This window comes from Paroedura picta, chromosome 13 (assembly GCF_049243985.1).
Source record: "Paroedura picta isolate Pp20150507F chromosome 13, Ppicta_v3.0, whole genome shotgun sequence".
In the NCBI taxonomy this organism is placed as follows: domain Eukaryota; kingdom Metazoa; phylum Chordata; class Lepidosauria; order Squamata; family Gekkonidae; genus Paroedura; species Paroedura picta.
In genome coordinates this window covers 19273974-19297940 of record NC_135381.1, presented here as the reverse complement: position 1 = coordinate 19297940, position 23967 = coordinate 19273974, and the positions used below count along the sequence as shown (strand labels likewise).

At 44.2% G+C, this 23967-nt stretch overlaps 1 protein-coding gene across 2 annotated transcripts; it reads left to right on the top strand.

Annotated features, from left to right (window-relative positions):
* Positions 1-1190: 1190 nt before the first annotated feature.
* Positions 1191-23001, top strand: OGT (O-linked N-acetylglucosamine (GlcNAc) transferase). Of its 2 annotated transcripts, none has more exons than XM_077307896.1 (22): positions 1191-1390; positions 6445-6595; positions 7627-7870; positions 8695-8763; positions 11710-11826; positions 12696-12775; positions 13150-13345; positions 13806-13946; positions 14069-14169; positions 14340-14493; positions 14592-14693; positions 15108-15287; positions 15396-15554; positions 15763-15852; positions 16705-16830; positions 17765-17935; positions 18052-18168; positions 18639-18806; positions 19055-19207; positions 19343-19595; positions 20805-20928; positions 21235-23001. In XM_077307896.1, exons 1-22 carry the CDS (start codon positions 1354-1356, stop codon positions 21407-21409), a joined length of 3108 nt encoding a protein of 1035 aa, XP_077164011.1. In that variant the 5' UTR covers positions 1191-1353; the 3' UTR covers positions 21410-23001. The 2 variants fall into 2 exon arrangements, with proteins under 2 accessions (XP_077164011.1, XP_077164010.1); XM_077307895.1 differs by having other exon boundaries at positions 6415-6595.
* Positions 23002-23967: the final 966 nt, after the last annotated feature.

The following is a 23967-nucleotide window of genomic DNA, read 5'->3' as shown; positions in this document are numbered from 1 at the left end:
GCATTCTTGCATTCATTTTAGTACATCCCCTCTCTACGCTCTCCTCCCCCTCCTCTGATACAAGTACAAATAGATTGGTGATCCTTGGACCGTGGGGAGTTTGCAGGATCTCAAGCAGGGTTGGGGTCTTTTTAGCCCTGGCCCCTGCCTGGTTGAATGAGCTCCTGGAGATGAAGGAGATGAAGGAGCCATAGCTAATTCAGTTCCACAGGGCCTGTAAGGCAGAGCTCTTTCACCAAGCTTCGGGGTGAAGTCAGGCCAACAGATCTTTCCCATTCTCCAGAGTCTCTCATCTGGAACATCACTCTGGGGGTTTGGTGGGCTTGGTGGATTGGCAATTTGGCAGGGGGGAAGGGGAGGGCCTAGGGAGGGGTTAGTATTTTGTATGGTTTTATTGTGTACTTTTTTTTTTTTTGCTAGCCACCATGAAATGGCAGGTCCAGGAGCAATGGCCTATAAATATAATTAAAAAAATAGGCTTAGATTTGCTGCCTTGAAACACTTTTCATACACAATGGGAGCAACAGTAGGCTGTGCATACCCTAATTGTTATAGATTACTGGTAGAACATTAAAGATGACCAAAATTTCTCAGCTTTAGCTAACGAAGGATCAATCTGTCAGATAAGGATCTGAAGAGGTGAGGTGACTAGCTAGTTTATCGCATGGAAAACGTTGGCAAGGGGTGCTCCTGGACTCGAATTTTGTCCTCCTCGCGCAAACATGGCTCCACACCTGAAACTAGATTCATACTTTGGGCGTAATGGCTCGGCCCGGGGGGAAGACACTTAAATCGCACCCGGAGCCTAACAAGCGCTACGCCGGGGGCTTCTTTAGTATTTTCCACGGCCTCGGAGGAGATTCCATTTCCCCAAAGAGAGGCGTCCCTTAGGCCTTGCCATTCCCGACTTCCCGCCCTTTCCCTTCCCATCGGCCCCCACGAAGACTCCCCGCGGTGACGCCCCGGATGTAGCCTTGACGGGGGCGGAGAAGAGCGAGGCTCCCGAGGCGCATGTGTGCTGCGCTAATGTGCCGCAGAGCCGATTTCGCGGAAGAACATCGGGAAAACCAACCTTGAGTCCGCTCATAGAAAAACAACTCTTAATAGAGGCAGGGCAGAAATAACCACGCGGGACTATAAGGCGAACCAAACGTGCAGGGCCTTGTGCGCTGCCGCCGCCGCCGCCACTCCCTTACAGCCGAGACATTCTTCTCCCTCGCAGGGACTACTTTGTCTGTGAGAAGAAGATCCGGAGGCACCCCGCCCAGTATCGGCGTTCTCGCCGCAGCCGCCATTTCGGGAGCTGCCGCCTGACGGCTGAGGGAGTCCGTGAGGCGCCTGAGAGCTGCAGCTATGGCGGCCTCCGTGGGAAACGTAGCCGACAGCACAGGTACCGGCCCGTCCGCCTCCCACTCCCCCTCACTGGCCGAGACGCTTCCACTTGGGCTACCGCCGGACTAGGCTGACCCCTCTGTGGGGGGCTGTGGGAAATGCCGCGGGGGGGGGGGGGGCGAGTGAGGGACGGAACGTTCCGGGAGACGGGGGGGGGGGGAGAGAGGGTCGACCCGTTGCTGCGTCCGCCCCCCAGAGAGGGCGAGGGGAAACGGCGGCGGCGTGAACGGGCCGAGCGGCTGTTGCCTCGTGGCACGCGGGGCCCGTTTCAGTCCTCGGCAACGGCGCCCAGGACCCCTTTCCCTCCCCCGTGTGTGACTCCGAAGCCAGCCCCGTTGACCAGCTGCCGGGGTTCCCGTAGGAAGAGGGAAGCGTGTCGCCCCCGAGATGGAGGAGCTCTGCGTTCGGCGTCGCGCGAAGCCTCGTGCTCGGATGGGGCCAGACCTCTTCCTCGGAGGTCTGGTCCTTTCTGAGGCTCCGGGGGTGGGAGTGCAGCGGCTCTCGGCGTGGCTACACGAGGACTTTTGTCTTTGGGAAGGCAAGCGAGCAATGGTCGCCCCCACGAGGCTTCTACCGGGGGTGGGGATGGAGGTTAACCGTGTTGCGGGTCGTGTTCCGGTAGGGATGCCGAGTCGTAGGTTGCCGATTATTGCGGGTCCAAAGATGGGAATGGAGTAAGGTGACCAGATTGTCCCACTTTTGGAGGGACAACTGGCAAATTGTACTTATGTTGAAATTTAAATATATATATATTCCAATACTATTTTTGCGTTCTATGAAAATTGTTGCTCCATATAGACTAAAGTTTTAATCAAGAACACCCCCCCCCCCCGGTCATTGGTGCCCCGCTTAACCAATGTTAAAATCTGGTCACCTTAGAATGGAGGGGACTGAAAGCAGTGGATTCATTATGTACGCCAGGCGGGCCTCGATGGAGGGATGCGGAGGCTCTGGTGAATTCTCGGGGTGGCCTTTCAAATGTGAGTCACGTTGCCATCTTGGTCCTATTCCTGTTTCGTAGCTAATTCTCGAATGTTCTCAAGGGAATGAATACAGTTGCGTTTCTGAGGTGTAGGGGAAGAGAGGCTGTGCCAGGCTTCCTCTGGGAACGGTTTTCTATTAATTTCAAGCAGGCTGTGACAGTGGCCACTTTGCTTTGTGTAATTGGTACACCTCATACGAGATTTTCGTCTTTATTGTGCCCTATATCTTTGGAAAAAAATTGAATGAATTTGGAATTGAAACGCGGCACATGCACCCTTGTCTGCAAACAGATGCACGTGTCATTTGCATGGGAGGCAGGAGTGGAGTCTGGTCTAATTGAGACAGGGCTTGGTCCACCTCGGTACTGTCTGTGATGAACAGATAAAATGGGAGCAAGGGTTCTCAGAAATTTGGTCTTCCATGATGTTCAGGCATGAATTTCTTTTAAATGTGGATATTTTAGATTGCGTTTGCTTTCTTAATGCGGTGCTGTAGAGCGCCAGCATGATGTAGTGGTTAAGAGTGGTGGTCTGTAACCCGGGAAGGCCGGGTTTAATTCCCCAGGCTGTTCTCTCAGCTCTGCTTATCTCACAAGGTGTCTGTTGTGCGGACTGGAATGGAAGGTGATTGTAAGCCACTGTGAGAGACAGTGAAAAGCGGGCGGGTTATAAAAAACAACAACTTTTAATCAGAATTCACCACATTCATTTTGCTGAGTCAAAGTCTGTATGGTTGAGGATTATTGGTTTATCCTGCAACACATTACACTGGGGCCTGTGCCCTAGAACATAGCTCCCATGAAGTTCAGTTCTTGGGGTGGTGGTGGGGTGTCCACAGCTAATTTGTGTCCTTATATGATATTGTTCTGGAACAGTGGACCTTAATCAAATAGGTTAACAGTGTCATCAAATGGCTCCAGGCTAGAAATATTAACAAAAACACTGCAGACAGTTTATTATATGTTTTTATTAAAACATCCCACCTTTCCTCATAGTTCATGCTACAATATATGACATGGATCTTAGCTATATTTTAATGAGACAGTTATGACTGATACTGATCAGCCATCTATAATATTAGATTTGATTCCAGTTTACAGTATGCCACTTTTTTAAGGCAGTGGGAGAAGAATTAAGACCTACGCATGCCTTCAGTATTAAGAGACAGTAATCTCCCACACATTGGCATTTTCTGCTATTAAAGGAGAACCATATGGAGGAACCTGCACTATTGGCACAAGGTTTTATGGAGCCCTAAGTTGAAGATAACTCAAGTGAAAGTTTAAGACAAATTATTATAACAAATCAGCTTACAGTACAAAGAAGCTCAATTAGTAAAAGCTGGAATCAAGAGTTTGATGAGACTATCTGCAGAGTCCTTCTTAAAATGAAGAAGGGGAAAATCCAGTATTGTAGAAAAATTCAGCATCAGACTTACAGCAACTGTACAAGCAATTACTTTTGTGGAATTTCCTTTCAGCTTAACACTCCAAAGTTAACAAAGAAGTTCAGTGGGTCAAGTTGATGTCTGCAGTTCTTAAGCCTATTATTTATTTATTTATTTATTATATTTCTATGCCGCCCTCCCCGGAGGCTCAGGGCGGTTTACATTAAACTTATAAACAATACATGAAAAGTAGCTTAAAGTATTAAAGTAGCTTAGAACAATTTTAATTAAAAACAACGCCACTTGTACTTGTGTTCCCCAGGATCTGTTATATGTGTGGTAGAATTTAATAAGATTAATGTACTGTACAGATACAATACTGCGCAAACTAGGCAGTTTCAACACTGTAACTATGGTTTTTCATGTGATTAACCATAAGTATTGTATGTATACACAACACACTCAGATAAAGTGACAATAAGTGTGTTTTGTAGAATTTTTCACCTGACCTAATATTTCAATTGAATTGCTCTTTATTTATTTATTTTAAAAATATATTTATATACTTCCCTTCCTTATGGCTCAGGGCAGTTTACTCACATAACTTTTGAACTACTCAAAGTACACAAAATTGATGCAGTATATTAGGAATTGGAGTCATATTTCAATCATTCAATATCCAACATACAAAATCAGAATCTACTGGAAAACCTTCCAATTAAAATTTTTCTGGGAAATCCCTATCACGTTAAAAGATTATATTCCTGAGTGATAGCCAACTTAAAGATGACTAGCATGAATAAAGGTAAAGGTATCCCCTGTGCAAGCACCGAGTCATGTCTGACCCTTGGGGTGACGCCCTCTAGCGTTTTCATGGCAGACTCAATATGGGGTGGTTTGCCAGTGCCTTTCCGTTTACCCCCCAGCAAGCTGGGTACTCATTTTACCGACCTCGGAAGGATGGAAGGCTGAGTCAACCTTGAGCCGGCTGCTGGGATTGAACTCCCAGCCTCATGGGCAAAGCTTTCAGACGGCTGCCTTACCACTCTGCGCCACAAGAGGCTCTTCTAGCATGAATACTGAGGTGCAAAACTTAGCATCATCTAATTTCTTGGCTTTGGGGTTTGCTTATTTTGTACATTTCCAATTTACCACACTGCTCTGATGGTAATGTTTCTAGGAGTAGTAACTCATAAAAAGTTTGACTTCAGTGGTACCATTAGTTTTATTCAAGAGGTAAGCTTTCATGTACACTTCTCCAGGCACACAAAAGCTTACACCTTGAATAAAACATTGAAGTTCCCAAAGGAGGTTGATGTTCCATTCCTCTCCCCTTCTCTTTTGATTCTTTAACTGCCTTTTACAATGGAAGATACATTGAGGGTTGTGTTTATTCACCAGTGCATGGTTTCTTGTCCCAAGGTTTTGTGGTTTGTCGTCTCCAAGAGAAGACTTGATGTCAGTTGTTTTAGGGAGACTAATCATTCTGTATAGCTAAACTGCAGGTACTGAATATGCAGGAAAAAGATAATCATAACTTTATCTGAAAAGTCTGAATAAAGTTTTAGTGTCCAGTTAGTATGGAAGGAAATCATTGCATGCTTTATGTTTTCACTAGCAAAAAGAACTCCATGGAAGAAAATACAATGAGCTCTGCCCTCCTCCCACAAACCCAGACAGGCTCCACTGAAGTCTGGCCATGGCAGGCCTGCTCAGGGCAGGGGCAAGCGATGACAGGGTGCCGCCAGTGCTGTGGTGGGGGGGGGGGAGTGCCGGCAGGGCATATTTGCCCCCCTTGAGCAGGCTCCACTGAGACTGCAGCAGGGCTGCCAGGGGGCAGTGGTGCGTTCCTGCTTCCCTCCCTACCTGAGCAGGCTCCATCGAGGCCTGGGAAGGCTGTAGCAGGACTGCACTGTGGCAGGGACCGATCAGCACCCCAGGGTCTTCCTCCCTCCCAGCTCCCGCTTGCTGGTTGTCTCACCTTCTACAGTCAGATCAGTACAAGCGGGCTGGCACTACTTCCTGCTGGAAGAAGTTGGAGGGGAGGCGGCCAGGGGTGGGACAGCCTACCTGATTGGCCATTCATTGGACAGCTGGACAATCAGGTAGGAGTTGGGCCGGTCACAACTCCTCCCACAACCCCAGTTGCAATTTATTTATGTTACAGATACAGATTTTATTGTATGAAGCTGTTTATTCAGTTAAATTGTTACGTTACCTAATTTCAGAAAAAGACTGAATGACTTGCTGGAGGATATTTTTTATTTATTTATAATGAGATTTATATTCCAATTATGTAGCAGGCCAGGATTTTCATTAGGTTAAGGTCTGTAAGGAATAGACGTCTGTTAAGGTGATTACTGTGGCGGTTCTTCAGGTTGTTGTGCTTAAGTGTCTCATGTCCTTGTTGAACTTGAAGAAAGGTAAACAGCATAAGAAGTGCAGTACTAACTTTTTAGCAGAAAATAAAGACTGACAAGGTCATCTTTAAATTACTAAATGTCACTGTCCATACTTCCTATTTTATTGTTAGTCCTCCCCCCTTTTTTATAAAGCATTTCATCTTTTAATTTGTACACCGTAATTTGTCAGTTTTTGTTCCCATTTTCTAACTTTTTGTTTTCCCCCCTGAATGTTTTGGTGACTCTTCAGAACCAACGAAACGTATGCTTTCCTTCCAAGGGCTAGCGGAGTTGGCTCACCGGGAATATCAAGCAGGAGACTTTGAAGCTGCTGAGAGACACTGCATGCAGCTTTGGCGACAAGAGCCTGACAACACTGGTGTGCTTTTGTTGCTCTCGTCTATTCATTTCCAGTGTCGCAGGCTGGACAGGTAGGAGGCTTGGCCCTTTTCCTTTTGCTTGCAGGCTTCTGTCATGGAAAATGGTTGATTAAATGTCTCAGAAGCATGCAACATTGCTAGTTTTATGACTCAAGCTGACATGCATGCAGCTGTAACACAGTGAGTTTTCTTGGTGATTAGGCACCTCTGGAAAGAGAATCCTAATTTCAACTCTTAATGTTTCTGTTTATAGTCCTAGGGTAGTGCCTCCAGATACAGGAAGCTGGCTGCTTTTCTCCTTGTGCAAATATAATAATATATTTCAAAGTGTGTGCTTCCTAAAGAGTTTGTGGGAATTTTGTTATGTATGGAGGCCCAATTAAAAACGTCTTTCATTTCAGAGTGTTGGCTGGTGTTTTATGAGCATTGAAATAATTGAAACTGATGGAAATCTGCATGTTATTGTAGTAACACTTTAATTGATGTATATGCTACAGTGCAACTTATTTGAAATGCTTTACATAGCAAGAATGCATTTGTTCCAAATATAGGCCTATAAACCAGATTGCACAAAGTTTTGATCATCATACCCTTCTAGACCAGTGGTTCTCAACCTATGGGTCGCAAACTCATTTGGAGTTGCCTGGCCCCTTTGTGGGGGTCCTCTAGTTGGTTGCCGTGGCAGTGGCATCTGGGGTGGCAGTGGCCAGGGGTGGGTGGCGGCCGGGGGCAGGTGGCGTCGATGGGTGACGGCATGCTGCCCGCCTGTTGTGTGCAAGCGCGCTTGCTTGCACCACCGCCACAGTTGGGGTCGCGGCATGCGAGTAGTTGAGAACCGCAGTTCTAGACTGATTTTGCTTTCATCAAGCTCAGAATGATGGTTTGTACTGAAGAAGCTCTGTGTGCATATGTATCTCATTTTTGCTGCAACCACGGTACTCTAATTATTGTGTTTAGTTACAAATGATACCTGTCATAGCAATATGGTTTTGACCTGTATCCTTATACATTCTGCTTGTTTATGAGAAAATTAATAGTCTGATAAAACCAGCAGATTAAAAAAACAGTTGCATTTTTTCTAGGTCTGCTCACTTCAGCACTTTGGCAATCAAGCAGAATCCACTTCTGGCTGAAGCCTACTCCAATCTGGGAAATGTGTACAAGGAACGTGGGCAACTGCAGGAGGCAATTGAGCACTATCGACATGCACTGCGCCTCAAACCAGACTTTATTGATGGATACATTAATCTGGCAGCTGCTTTGGTAGCTGCAGGTGATATGGAAGGGGCAGTGCAGGCATATGTCTCTGCCCTGCAGTACAATCCTGTAAGTTGTATGCAGTGATACCACAATTTTCTCAAAAGTGTAAATAACTTCAAATTTTTATGTATGTTAAAGCAACTGGCATTGAAGTTGAAACCAGTTATGATGAAATGACTTATAAAATAGCCTTTTCACTACACGCCTTGCAGCAGTAGTTATGCCGTTGGTCTTTCCTATTCACATAAGTTAAACTTTAGATCTACCTGTAGTATTACCTGCTGTTGTTTATTTGTATATTTTGCATATGCACAAAGGTATTCCCTAGATTATTAAAATGGTCAGTTGGCCATTTTAAATGATGTCATACTCTAGGGCAGGGGTAGTCAAACTGTGGCCCTCCAGATGTCCATGGACTACAATTCCCAGAAGCTCCTGCCAGCATTTGCTGGCAGGGGCTTCTGGGAATTGTAGTCCATGGACATCTGGAGGGCTGCAGTTTGACTACCCCTGCTCTAGGGAATACTTGGGCACCTCCTGCTCTCTTTACTCTGATTACTGTGCTACAGGAGGAACAGCACTGTTCATGGAGCGATATTAACAAACAAAATAAGGCTGTGGAGACTTTGTATGGAGTTTATATATTCTTCTTGGACTGTTTGCCAGGTTGTTGTATGTAGACTGTATAGAAGGTTGCAGTGCAACTAAGTACTAAACTATTTGCTAATTTCCAGTGACTTTCTCCAGTCCTGTCAGCTTACTGAAGGTACTGGTTTTTAAAGTAGAGGGAGGTGCTCTTGGGTATGTGGCTGTCTGATAGAACTGTACTATCAGTATAGTATAGAGTTCCTTGGCTGTTTTGTGAATGACTCTGTGAATTTGCATTTCAGGACTTGTACTGTGTTCGTAGTGACCTGGGGAACCTGCTCAAAGCCCTGGGTCGCTTGGAAGAAGCCAAGGTAGGTGTTCTGTAGAATGAATTTTAAGCATCAGTCTTTAGAAAACCTGAACTTTTGCACCAAGTCATCAGTTCGCTATTGATCTACGAGAGTTCCAAGAAATGGCTGAAAGCTGAAGGCCCCGAATTGCCCCAGAGTAGTTTCAGGGCAAGTTATGGCATGCCCATGTTAACACGATCTAAATAAGAAATTGAATGTTGAGTCTTGCTACAGAACATAGACTATCCAATATTGTGAAGCGACTGGCAGGGGATCCACCTTTCTCTGATCTGGATATTTCCTTCCAAACTGAGGCTTGCCTGCTGATGCCAAGCCTTGTGACTTAGTTCGTGATTCCTGTGAGAAGCAGGTGATAGAGAACACTGCTCTTCTAAAGTCCTTTGTGGCTTGTAAGTGGCGAAGAACCTTATCAAATGTTATCCTGTGATATGGCATTGAAAAAATTCTTATTCTTTAACCTTTCCCCCCTATCTTCATACTGGAAGAAAGGCTAGTAAACATTCATAGCTGAGTTCCTTAAACAACTTGTTTCTATTTTGCCAAAACGCTCAGACTGACACAGCTGGTTTGTTTGGAAAATGAACTGATCAAAGAAAAACTTGCTAAAGTGAGTGGAAAGGTGGCTTCTAGCAGTCTGTATTCCAACCAAGAATTTGAACACCAGGAGGGGCTTTAAAACTCTTGGCACACTTAAATCATGCATTGCAAAAAAGAGAACCTACAATGTCTTGTTACAAGCCACCTTACGCAACCGCGCAGCAGGGGTGAGGAGTGTGGAGGGACCAGAAGGACCTCCTGAGTACTTCACTTCAAGCCCCACGCGCATGCTACCAAGTGGAGTGTATGAACAGTGTAGCTGTCTGGCTGGCTGCTGCACCAGTGGGGGAGGAACGCTGCTTTTCAGGTCAATCTGTTATAGGGCACTGGGTATGAACATTCAGAGGACAAATTCTTCAGGCACTTTGGGTGGATAGCTGCCTTAGAGCAGTATGATTCCTAATTGGCAAAACTGCAGCTGGAAAGATTCTGAAAGAATGCTATAAACTGATATTGATGGCATTGAAAAGTCCTTTTGGACAGACAAGTAATATTCAGCCTATCAGGTGGACAGCTAACATGAATTGCACTTCACTGCAGCTTTTAGTGTGACTGGTATAGGCCAAGACACTGCGCCTGCCATAGGTTGCTGACTTCTTTATTTCAGAGCTCTGGAGACACCTAGCTTGAAAGTGTTACTATGTTTGCGAGAACTCCACTAAACATGAAGGGGAAATATACCTTGAATAAATTGCAATGTATTTCTTTGGATGTCAGTGCATTTGCAAGATCAAACCAGCAAAATCTTTGAAGCTTAAAGTGAAATTTTAATTTTTGCGGAAGTTTCAGGGCCTTTCTTCCAACAAGTCCTGCGTTTGCAATTGCCCTGATTAACCCTTTCCCTTCTGCATGTCTCCCATGTTACGGACAAACTGCCCTCAACCCTATGTGTTAGACGTATCCAAAGATTTTCAATTGCTTTGTTGGACTTTTTACTAATGATCTTGTTTTATTTTCTCTCTTGTTTTTGGTTTTTCACCATTGATATTGTATTTAGAAGGTTTCAGGTGGGTGAAACCTCCTATTCCATGCGTAAGGTGCCTCGCTGAAGGGAGCTCGAGGCCTGGATCTAGGGCAGACACACTCCTCCTCCTCCTCTTCCAGCAAGGAACGCACCGCAAAGTCACATGAGAAATATGGTAACGGGTTTGTAACTGCCACAGCAAAACCATTTGCCTCCATGCCTGAATCTTCTGTCTTGTGGCTTCAGAAACAGCTTTAAGTATTTTATGTACAAGCAAGTAATGTTAGAGAATATTTTATAGTCCTAGCCACAATTCTTTCAAAGAAATAAAGTTAAAGTAAATTAAGATGTAAAAAAAAAATAATTGGAGATACTTTATAGTTAAAGCTTCTAACTCTTCCTGGTTGTTCATTTTTTTCCTTTTTCTTCTTTGTTTGGATTGCAGCGTTCTGCTCTTCTGATGATGCGCTGTGATCCTGCAGTAGCGCAAAGGCTGCGCAGCGGAATTGCGCATTGCGTGCGATTGGGCCCTTTGTGAATGGCTGACTAGATGATTCATCTCTTAACTGGATGGCTCCTGAGCTCCACTCTGTAGGCTTTTGGATTGAATTGGGCTGTAAAGTGTTTAGACTTCATACACAAATTTAACACTCAAGTTTCTACATGGGCCTGTGTGGTAGATTAATCAATCTGGTTGGCTGTTCACGGTCTCCAAGGGCATTCAGCAGAGCGCAGCAGTTTGCAGCGAGGGCGCAGCGGCGTGCTGTTAGGGTGCGCTAGCGACTTCTTGCGCTTGCATTACAGGGACCTGAACCTTTGTGCAAGCCTGTCATTTGAGGTTTTAGAAGCTGAAGGCAAGGAGGTAGGCCAGGGTTCTGGAAGAGGTTCTGGACAGAGAATTAATAGAGTTTAAAAACTCAACCAATAGGGTCTGAGATCATAGGCTTTCCTTTTTAATGTGCTGTTGATAAAGAACTTGCTTTCTGTAGTATTTTGGAAGAGATTAACTGGGAGGGGGGGCTATGTTAAAAGCAGCTGGCTAGCTAAATTGCTGGTTAAATGTGTGAAAGTCCAGCTTCATTTGTTATTGAAGTATGTGATGTATTCAGCAGGAAAGCAGTTGCAGGGTACTTCTGGGCAAGGTCATAGTTTCTATGTAATAGACAGCATAACTGATAATGGTGGATCTGCACTTGGGTTTTGGTTTGCGCTGGCGCAGGATCAACCAGCTGTTTACAGCGCATTAGTTTTGGCGCATGCTAGCCTATACTGCAGGATCACTTTTGGCTGGTTAGAGAAGGAATATTAACTGCATTTTTCCTCTCACTTTTCTTTTGTGCAAATATTCCCTTTCCCTGTATCTACCCATCTTTGACCCTTCCAAGGCCTGTTATTTGAAGGCAATTGAGACGCAACCAAATTTTGCAGTAGCATGGAGCAATCTTGGCTGTGTGTTCAACGCACAAGGAGAAATTTGGCTTGCCATTCATCATTTTGAAAAGGTAATTGTAGGTTTTATATCCTGTGTTACATGTTACATCAGCAGTAAATGCTTCACATCTCTGCTCACTGCTTCCTAAGCAATAATGGATGTACATGGTGTTATCTGTATGTTGGTTGGGTTGATGAATACAGGAATGCCCAAGGGCTTGTGTGCCCTATCAACAAGCAGTCTGTGATAAATAATTTAAAACATACCTGGGGAACAACAGAATTGGAAATTATGGATTGGTTCATATCATATGGAAGATTTCTGCTGATGGAAGGATTTTCATCATTGTCAAATTACTTCCTTGCTGCAGCCTAGAACATGTTTGCCATATTGAGCTAAATGACTGAAATAATTGACCTCCCAATGTTGCTGTTATTTGTTATTTATATTAATGATGACGTGTTGTAAGGTTTTATCGAAAGTTTGTTTTGATGTTATAGACCAGTGGTCCACAACCTTTTCCAGGCTGCGCACCGGCGGTGGCGGGGAGGGCGATCGCCCGGCATGCGTGGCACTCCCGCGCATGCACATTTGACCATGCATGACCGCAAATGCGCACATGTGTGGCTGGGGCGTGCATACACGCATGTGTGGGAGTGCCGCACATGCACATGCATGCGCTGCCCAGCAGAGGCAGGGAGCCACGGCCCGGTGCCAGGGCCTTTGCGGCCCGGTGTCGGGCCGTGGCCCGGTGGTTGGGGACCACCGTTATAGATTGTATAACGTTCCAGATAAGTTATATAATGTTCAGTGTAAACCACCCAGAGCCGCAAAGAATGGGTGGTATAGAAATCTAAATAAACAAACAAATAAATAAATATTAGGTTCACTATGTATGGTAGCAAAGTGAATAAGACATGTTTTCTTCACTATCCTAAGGCGGTGACTCTTGACCCAAACTTCTTAGACGCTTACATTAATCTGGGGAATGTTTTGAAAGAAGCACGTATATTTGACAGGTAAGTGAATAAAATACTTAATTTCTTAGTGAAATAATTGGCTCTCTGACTGCATTGACACATGGGTGACTCGATTGCCTTATTAGTAAATGTGTTGAATGTGATTTTATTTATTATTATATTTATTATATTTTGAACAACTGCTGCTTTTAAAATCAGAAAAACTTCTTAAAGTCAGTTCTGTTAAGCCTAGTTCTTGCGTATCTGTTTTCTGGCTACATTGAAGTAGAAGCCTTGCTTTTCATTGAACTAATTTATCAGCTATGTATATACCTTTACTCCCCAACAATACATATAGTGCTGTGTTCTCTTGGCACATGGCAAACATTACACATGGCAAATGGTAAACAGTAACAGCTGTCCATCTGTTTTAGAGCTGTAGCTGCCTATCTGCGGGCCCTGAGTCTGAGTCCAAACCACGCAGTTGTGCATGGCAACCTGGCCTGCGTCTATTATGAGCAAGGCTTGATTGACTTGGCAATTGATACCTACAAGCGTGCTATTGAACTTCAGCCACACTTCCCTGATGCTTACTGCAATCTGGCCAACGCGCTCAAGGAGAAAGGCAGTGTAAGGATCCACTTCATTTTGCTTACTGTACTTGTTTATCTTGGGAGTGAAGGGTGGTATTGTTCACATTGGTAGAAATCAAGTATGTTATCCTTGGTAGTTGGGAATATAGTGATTTAACCCCCTTGCTGGAACTTGTCACCTTAATCAAGGTTATCTCAGTTTCCTATTTTCCTTTGATGAGGGAGCATCTCTTGCAGGAGGGTTGTTATTACAACTAGATCCAATAGTCTGTTTAAAGTAGCTTCTTATTCCATATGGTGGGAAAAGGTTCTTCCCAGTTCTGGTCCTGCATGGTCTATATAGCATCAGCAACTTGGAGTTAGTTCATTCTGTTTCCCCACCACCATTACCACCATTTCCTAAAGGGAGCACATTTATCTCCTAGATAAGTGTTTGGATAAGGCTTTGGCCGTATGTTGTGCTTACTAATATTACCTTAATGGACTTTGTGTTTAAGGTTGCTGAGGCAGAGGAATGTTACAACACAGCTCTTCGTCTGTGCCCCACTCATGCAGATTCTCTTAATAATCTGGCAAATATTAAACGGGAGCAAGGAAACATTGAGGAAGCTGTTCGGTTGTATCGCAAAGCACTGGAGGTATACTCATGCATGGTTGTCAGGCCATTTACTTATGATGGGTTGTTTTAATTTAATGGGGCAAGTACCAAACTGTAGTGGGCAGCGTACTTGGGAGAGCTAAGCGCAAATTGTTCCTGCAGGTGTTTCCAGAGTTTGCAGCTGCCCATTCCAATCTTGCAAGCGTTTTGCAGCAGCAGGGGAAGCTGCAGGAGGCACTCATGCATTACAAGGAGGCTATTAGGTAAGGTTCTGAAAATTGCTGCTGAAAAGGATCATGTTGGTATATAGAATTCATGTACTTGTTGGGTGTACTCATCTTTTCAGTGCTATTAGAATATTCTTTACCTGGTAATGTGTGAATGTGTGTTGGATTTTTCTTAACACTTTTCTGTCTCCCCACTTCTGATTCAGAATCAGTCCTACGTTTGCTGATGCCTATTCCAACATGGGGAACACGTTAAAGGAGATGCAGGATGTTCAGGGAGCTTTGCAGTGTTACACACGGGCCATTCAGATAAACCCTGCATTTGCTGATGCCCACAGTAATCTGGCTTCCATCCATAAGGTACATTCATGCCTACTGTTTAGATCAGAGTTTGGGGACTATGAAGCAACCAGGCAGCCATTGGCTAATTGCTCCTTCCTCCTTCCCTCCCTTCCTAGGATTCAGGAAACATACCGGAGGCCATTGCTTCATACCGTACAGCCCTGAAACTGAAACCTGACTTCCCTGATGCTTATTGCAATTTGGCCCATTGCTTGCAGGTGAGTTGGGGGGACAGTTGCCTGGTAATGACAATGTCCACATCTCAAGACTTGGGCCTCATGGCAATCTGGAGAGAGGTTTGCAAAAAGGAGCCGATATGGTGTAGTGGTTAAGAGTGGCAGCCTCTAATCTGGCGAGCCAGGTTTGATTCCCTGATCCTTACATGCAGCCAGCTGGGTGACCTTGGGCTAGTCAAAGTCCTGTCAGAACCGTTTTTGCAGAGCGGTCCTGTGAAAACTCTCAGCCACACCTACCTTGCAGGATGTGGGGAGAGGAAAGTAAGCCACTTTGAGACTCCTTTGAAAAGTGGAAAGCAGGGTATAAAACCCAACTCTTCTGATATTCTCATTGATCTGTTTCTAATGCTGCTTCTGAAGGTATGCTGATAGATTGCATGGCTTTTGCTCTTTCAGATAGTTTGTGATTGGACTGATTACGATGAAAGGATGAAGAAGCTGGTCAGCATAGTTGCTGATCAATTGGAAAAAAACAGGCTTCCTTCTGTCCATCCTCATCACAGTATGCTGTATCCATTGTCCCACAGTTTTCGGAAGGCTATTGCTGAGAGACATGGAAACCTGTGCTTGGATAAGGTATAAATGCCGTAAAGAGATTCCAGTTATGTTCAGGCAATAGTTCTGTTTTGTTTTTGAGAAAATTGTTGTCTTGATAACTCAATAAGCTATTAATTTATTGGGCAGATAAATGTCCTTCACAAGCCACCATATGAACATCCCAAGGACTTGAAGGCTAGTGAAGGCCGACTGCGTGTTGGCTACGTAAGCTCTGACTTTGGGAATCATCCCACTTCCCACCTCATGCAGTCAATCCCAGGAATGCACAGCTCTGACAAATTTGAGGTAAGAATTTCCATGTTTCAAACTAATATCACAGCTGACAAGTACCATTCAGTGAATCTATTGGGGACAGTGGTTCAGTACTGCAAAAAACAATAAGCATGAATTATTTGAATTATTAACTCAGAAATGGTGGCCTTTTATCGAGTGCACAAGGAATAACTTTCCCACTTGAAAATTATCTGGTAACCTGAGCATTGTTCTTTCTTAGGTATTCTGCTATGCCCTAAGCCCTGATGATGGCACAAATTTCCGGGTAAAGGTGATGGCTGAAGCAAATCATTTTATTGATCTGTCCCAGGTAAGAACTCCAGTTCTATGTTTCTCTGTGTGGTTTTGTAGTGGTGGTGGTGGTATGGTGTTGCTTAAGTCTTCAGTGTTGTTTTGTAGAGTTTTAGTATATGTGGTACAGTGTTGCTTCAACTGTTTAGCACCTTGATACATAGGACCTGTCTCTTCCTCTCACCAGTGTTCTAGGAGGTCAGTCTCCAGCCAAAGGAGCTTGAGTAGCAGTGATGTGAAAGATCGTGGGACAATGAAGAACAGTTGCCACTTTTATAACACTGAGCTGGATGGTCCAGTGGTCTGACTCTATTTAGGGCACTTTTATGTGTTCATGAACCTAAGCTGTGTACCACACATCTTTCTCTAGTTTTCAGGAAAGGCCAATATTGTTGGCTTTAACGTATAGTTCAACTGCCTATGAATTCCAAATGAACTTTAGACATGATCCATCAAGGCAGCACTTAGGATAGCTGTCCATGAATTAAGAGAATTCTTATGTTTAGGCTCTGGAAATCATAGGAAAATTGAGTGTATTTCTGCAACTGAGTGTATTCCACAAACTAGAGCCTACTAAGTACATCTGAATTTTAGTCCATGAAAGGTTCTGCTGCAAGATCTGCTAGCCTTAAAGGTGCTATCATGTTTTTAAAGGCTAATATAACCCAGATTTTTTGTGCCTGCTCCTAAGGATGATGTAAATAGAGAACACCTCTAGAAGTTTTATTATGACAGTTTTTAATTGAATGATGATGTTAGCCATTTAGTCATATCCAACTCTTGGCAATCCCACGGCTCAGTTGTTTCCACATCTTCTGATCTTGCAAAACTGAAGCATACCTTTCAGTAACTTCTAATCCTTATGCCTTAGGTTCCATGCAATGGAAAGGCAGCCGACCGCATCCACCAGGATGGCATCCACATTCTCATCAACATGAATGGCTATACCAAAGGAGCCCGCAATGAACTTTTTGCCCTAAGACCAGCTCCAATACAGGTAAGGAAGAGACTGTAATTCAAATATCTGTACAGAATGCCCATTGGGGATCACTGCTTGGAAGCAGCCTCTACAGTTGGCAAGTGAACATGTCATGTGGTTCTGCAATAGTTTTCTGAAGGAACCCACGCTGCAAAGTACAATTCTAGTGAATTGAGTTTGTTTTATCTTCACCTTGGTTACAGGATGTTTTTAGGATAGCAAATGTAAGGATTTTGTGTTTGGGTTTGCTGTCATGAGGTAAGCTTGTGGTGAGCATGTAGAACGAAGAGGTCAGTGAGTCAGGAGTGGTATGTCCATGATAGATCATTTACAGGTTGGTTTTAAAGAACAGATCAACAACACATGTATCTAGGTAGCTGAGAAAAAACCTGATGGAGGCATTTAATTTTAAGCTTGTTATGGTTTGTGAGTGTGGTTTGAATTCTCTTTAAGGTTTGCAGGTATAAAACAGGCTTTCGCTGACCAGCCACTAGGTTGAATCCTTTTATATAAACAGGATTCCACCACACCAGCTTGCCCTTTCCTAAGAATCACTAAATGGGTACATTCAAATTAGTAGCCGTGTTGGTCTGAAGTAGCACAATAAAATCAGAGTCCAGTAGCACCTTTAAGACCAACAAAGATTTATTCAAGGCGTGAGCTTTCGAGTGCAAGCACTCTTTGTCAGACTAAGAACTGATCATCATAACAGTAGGAATAGCAAAAGTTAATCTTGTTACATTAGTAAACTATGTCACAGCATCCAAACACAGCCCCATGATAACTCTCTGGTTTGGCATGAATAACTCTTTGGTTTAAATACATGAAACCTTACTCGTATTTATTAAGACCAGCTTCCAAAATGTTTAAAATAACAAGCTGCTATCTTCCAGGTTGCATGTGAAAGAGAGAGCTTGGATATTAACACGAGGCATCTTTGCTTGATTTCCAGGCTATGTGGTTAGGCTATCCTGGAACTAGTGGTGCATTATTCATGGATTACATCATCACAGACAAAGAAACCTCCCCTGTTGAAGTTGCTGAGCAGTATTCTGAAAAACTGGCCTACATGCCAAATACATTCTTCATTGGAGATCATGCCACCATGTTCCCACACCTGAAGGTACGGGGTGTGAGCATGGTGATGGTGGTGGTGGGGAAGCATTCCAGGCAGTAAGTGACCTGCTTTGCATTGCTTTTTAAGATTCTAGTATGCTTATATACTTCACTCTCTTTCAGAAAAAAGCTGTTATTGACTTCAAATCCAATGGGCATATTTATGATAATAGAATTGTTTTAAATGGCATTGATCTGAAGGCATTCCTTGACAGTCTTCCTGATGTAAAAATAGTGAAGGTGAGAACTTTTAAAGTATATGTTGCAGAGCATGTGAAGTTTAGTTCAAATATATGTGTACAGTTTCCTTGTTTTCTGTGAGGCTGCAAAAAAGGGGAAATTTGTGAAGGGTGGTAAGTACTAATTAATAGGAATGGGACGCAGTGGGTGCTTTGGAGGATAATAGGGAATGTGAGATGATACATGAAGCCACCTACACATAACTGGTTCTGTAAATACTATTGTATTTTAAGCAACTTTCTGAAGGGAATAAGATCTTTTTTGAGGGGAATGCTCCGGGAAATTTATTGTTCTGTGCTTTATTTTAATGCCTTATTGTCCTAGAGTGTAGTGGACATAACTGCTTTGAGTTAGTGTTACCAGTGAGTGGTGTATAAATGTCACAATAAAATCAAGACTTATAGCGAAGGCCTTCTTCATATTTTGGAAGTGAGGCAGACAGCTTTCTTCATGTTTTTTATTGTTCATAGATGAAATGCCCTGATGGTGGGGACAATGCTGACAGCAGTGCTGGACTCAGCATGCCTGTCATTCCCATGAACACAATTGCAGAGGCAGTAATTGACATGATAAATCGAGGACAAATTCAGATAACCATCAATGGATTCAACATTAGCAATGGGCTTGCAACTACCCAGGTGAGTGGAAGGAGGCACAATGTGCACCTAATAGTCTAAAATTCATGGCCTGGCTGAGCTAATCTAAACATCTTTGTGCTTGAGAGGCCTTTGGGCTAGCAGTGTCATAATAGGAATTGATTGATGTTCCCAGATTAAAAGATCCTTAAATGGGGCACAAACATGAAGTAGTAGAGTGCTCAGACGGTAATTGTGGGCCACTTTGTGGATTCTGAAGTGCTTTACTAAGAGTTTCTTATTTCCTTCAGATCAATAACAAAGCAGCAACTGGTGAGGAGGTTCCACGTACCATCATTGTCACCACCCGCTCCCAGTATGGATTGCCTGAAGATTCTGTTGTGTATTGCAACTTTAATCAGCTTTATAAAATTGATCCTTCCACACTTCAGATGTGGGCCAATGTGAGTAGCTTCCATCTCTCTGGTCAGTACTCATTTTGCCTAGTCAGTTTGGCTTGGGAAATGCAGTGCTGCCCAGTATTAATTGATATACTTGATAGGCATTTTGTAAGTCCACTCTTTGACTCTCGATTACAGATTTTGAAGCGTGTCCCAAACAGTGTATTGTGGCTGCTACGGTTCCCAGCTGTGGGAGAACCAAATATTCAACAGTATGCACAGAACATGGGCCTTCCACAAAATCGCATAATCTTCTCTCCAGTTGCCCCCAAAGAGGAACATGTGAGGAGGGGCCAGCTTGCTGATGTCTGTCTAGATACACCCCTTTGTAATGGCCACACCACAGGGATGGATGTGCTGTGGGCTGGGACCCCTATGGTTACCATGCCAGGTAAGATCTGGAGCTAGTATGCCACTGCTGGCAAAAGTTGTAGACTTGGCTATTCTGAACATCAGTGTAGTGTTTTGAGACATGTTAGTGATTTGAAAACAGCAGGTTGTGGTTGCACTGCTAGGTGACTGGTAGTGGACCATGGCTTGGATGCGATAAACTGGTGGTAGTACTGTGGTAGCAGGAAGGAGATGAACGTGCACATACATTTGGGTGGTGAATCTTGCAAATATGGATCTTCCCTTGACAATCCTGCCTTTTGTTAGAGAAATCATATCACATAAAAAGCTTCAGATACTACCTGACAATATGCTGGTCCTCTGACTCTCAGTGAAGGGCCCCTCCACCTTTGAGGGCCAGTCAGAGCTTCTTCCCCACCCCAACTGCCTCCCCTTCTTCCATGCCGCTTCTTGGCATTTTGAACTATGAGGAAGACCTAGCAGCAGCTCAGCCAGGGACCTGTGGGAGGAGACTGAGGAAGGCTGCTTGGTTGACCTCCCCAAGGCTGTGCAACTCCCCTCCACTTCCTGGCTACCTGGAGAATAAGGAAGGCCAGCTGTATGCACTTGCCGTGGGTATGCTGCACTTCCTGCCTGCCAGGAAAGCGACGGAGGCTGGCTGGGCTCCCCCGCCCCAGGTGCACTGCGCTCCCCATGCCTCCTAACAGAGGGAGGGAGGCTGGCTGGGCACAATTGACATATGTGCACCACGTTCTCCCACTGCTGGCTGCTCTGCTTGCCTCCTCGCCAGAAGCATGAGCCCCATCAGGAGAATGCCAGGTTGAGAGCCCTCCCTCATGTGCCCCCTGTGTTCTGACTGAACAGTAATATCAGGGCTCTCTCAGCCTCACCTGCCTCACAGGGTGTCTGTTGTGGGGAGAGGAAAGGGAAGGCGATTGGAAGCCATTTTGAGACTCCTTCTGGTAGAGCTGTTTAGACTGAGCAGTAATATGAGGGCTCTCTCAGCCTCGCCTCCCTCACAGGGTTGTCTGTTGTGGGGAGAGGAAAGGGAAGGCGATTGGAAGCCATTTTGAGACTCCTTCTGGTAGAGCTGTTTAGACTGAGCAGTAATATGAGGGCTCTCTCAGCCTCGCCTCCCTCACAGGGTTGTCTGTTGTGGGGAGAGGAAAGGGAAGGCGATTGGAAGCCACTTTGAAACTTCTGGTAGGGAATAACAGCATTTAAGAACCAACTCTTCTTCTGTTTTCAGGAGAGACTCTTGCATCACGTGTTGCAGCCTCCCAGCTTACTTGCCTTGGCTGTCCTGAACTAATTGCGAAAAGTAGACAGGAATATGAAGATGTTGCTGTCAAGCTAGGAACAGATCTAGAATAGTAAGTAAATGTGTGTCCGAGGGGTGGTGAGAGGAGACTGTTAACCACGACACTACGAATTGGTTAGTGACAGGAGCCTCTCAGTCTGCCTCAGAGCATATTCTGGCATGTGAAGAAGTATTTGCAAGTGAAGAATATAATTATTGTGACAGTGATGTGAAGCACACATGGTGGCAATTGTGCGGGGCTTTTGGAGAAGCTTAAATAGAGGAGAGAAATATCCAATACCCATATGTAACAGAAAGGTTGATATTCTGGGTTAGTGAATTCAATAACTGTGGAATTGATGCACCTGTTTTCCTGCAGCCTAAAGAAAATCCGTGGCAAGGTCTGGAAGCAGCGAATATCCAGTCCTCTGTTCAACACAAAGCAGTACACAATGGAACTGGAGCGGCTTTATCTTCAGATGTGGGAGCATTGTGCAGCTGGCAACAAACCAGACCACATCATCAAGTCTATAGAGAGTGGTGAATCAGCTTAAAGAATTTTGGGTCTCGAGAAGAAAACCCTTCAGGAAAGGTGTCAGATTCCTGAGCAGAGGCGGGGGGGGAGCCATGGACTCCATATCTGCTTTAACTGCCTGCTACACTTACCCGATGTGATCTATGATAGTAATCAAAGAGCACGGCCGGACTTGTCTCCTGCATGAAGGGGAGATGAGAAATTTTGTATCTCATGGGGAGTTTGCAGTTGAGCTGTTGTGGCCTTGCTGTGTGCCTGCAGGGAAAGGTGTGAAATGCCCAGGCAATTGTGATTTCATGGGTTCAGTTTTCCCGTGAATTAGATTTTTCTCTTCCTGCATCAATCTGGAAATGGAGCTTTTAATATTTGGTTTTCAGGTATTCCTGTTGGTACGTATGTGGGGTTCCTCTGGCAAGATTTCTGGCTAGTGCGCGTTGCTCCTCCCAGAGATATTTTTCTGAGCTCTGCTGAATGAAGGGTGGGTGTCTGCTGGTGAAGCTTTTTTATAGGTTTTATAAACCACTTAAGCGTATCAGCTTTATTACTGTTTGACTTCTCTTTTGTGAATTTTCTGTGCCATCTTGGCTTCGGTGAGGATTTTTAAAGCTTCACCTGTGTAAATTAATGTCAAGGTGGCCTCTTTTCTCAGCAAAAAAAAAAATTAAATTAAATTTAAAGCTTATTCTTCTCTTCCCACTTATCCTCCAATACACGGAGAGAACACGACCTGGTGCCAAATGCATATTCTTCGGGAATGACAGCTACAGAGGTGCCGGCCCAGCCGCTGTAGCAAATAGTTTATAAAAACAAAAGCATTTGTTCATTTGGCCCATCAGACTTGTTTAACTGTTCCTCCCTGTCAAAGCAATGATGTATTTGGCCCACCGGCCTCTTGACATGCTTTCCTAGGCTTCTTTTAAATAAATAAAAAAATACAGCTCTTCTGTTCACTTCATCACAAATGCAATCCCAGGTAAGTATGAATTTTTCTTTTCAGTGTCTGCCTCCAGCTTGAAAAGCTTTTACTATGGTGTGTTTCTTGGCAGAACTCCCAGAATTATTTTGGTTTGGTTATTTGAGAGTGTGAGGCATTTAATTTATATATTAAATGAGCAAGACAGAATAATCGCTTTACCTGCTTTGTCTGCAGGTTTTAAATGAAACAGTGTCACTGTGGTTGGTTGTACTGCACACAGGTACTTGGTATTAGATACTAGAGAACAGTTCCCAGCACATACTGTTCAATGCACCCTTTAGTAGATTCAGATGATGATGTTCAGGTTTTTAACCCTGAGATGTGCTTCACTGCAGGCCCTAGGCTCAAATTGCTCCTCTACAGCAGCAATGTGTTGTTTGTTGTTGTGGAAGGTGAAAATTACTCTTAGGAGCTGAGGCATCTTGAGTACACATACACCTGGCTTAAATTTGGAGTATAGGTTAAATTAGAAATTGTTCTCAACAGATTAACCAGTGTGTGTAGTTTTAAGATGAGAGAAAGGATTTCCCCCCCTCTTGAGATGGAGAGTGCAGCTGTTTTTACTTCTGCTTGCTCACTGTATCAGCTCTTGTTTCCAGATAACTGTATGACAAATACAAATGAAAATCACTGGCTTCTGCTTTGTTGTCATCATTGGGGTTGCTGAGATCTGAAATCTTTTCTTGTGGTCACATTCCTCCCCCTCTTAAGCAGGCATCTTGTGAGGGTAGATGGGCCCAAGAGAGTTCTGAGAAAACTGAGTGGCCCAAGGCCATCCAGTGAGCTTCATGTGGAGGAGTTGAGAATTAAACCTGATCCGCCAGATGTTTATTCCCAGTTGACAAAGCAGTTCAGCAGGACTGCATCCTGCTCCTCTGCTTTTTAACCATGCATTTGGATTTTTATACCGCCCTTCCATATGATTCTGGGCTGTTTATATAGAACGCCATAGGTTGATTACATAGAACATAACAAATATAACAATCATAACATCAACTAGAACAATATTTTAACAGGAACAGTAACTTTGAAGACCCTTAGGTCAGTGTAGTCAGTCATGGAGGAGGGTGTCTGAGGGGGAACCAGTGGATGTTGAATTGGTCAGCCTCGAGCAAATGCCTGGTGGAGGTCTACTGCAACACCTAAGAAATCCAAGCTTCCATTCTCCAAAGTTGCCTTACTATTTGTAGACAATAATGTTACCTACCTAATGGTCTCACCTATCTATCCATCTACTTATATATCTGTGCAAGATGCCCCAGACCATAGCCTGGCCTTTGGGAGAAACCTTTCTCAGCATTTTTATTATTGAGAAATCCCTGAAAGCTTCAGGCTTCAAGAAGTGGCGTGATCATGCAGAGTATGGCTGGCAAGTGTAGCTGTGTACACCCCCCCACCCAGAGCCCCTCCCTTTCCCACCCTTTCCAGGCCCATCATTGGATATTTGGAAGGGGTGGGTGGGTCAACCTGACCATATATGTTTAACAAATCTAAAAAAATACATTTTAACTCTCACCCACTCAGGAAACCCAGAGTTTCACAAAAGCCTGGTTTATAGAATGCTCTGAAAATTGTTGCCGCACCTGATATCTTTATCCTGT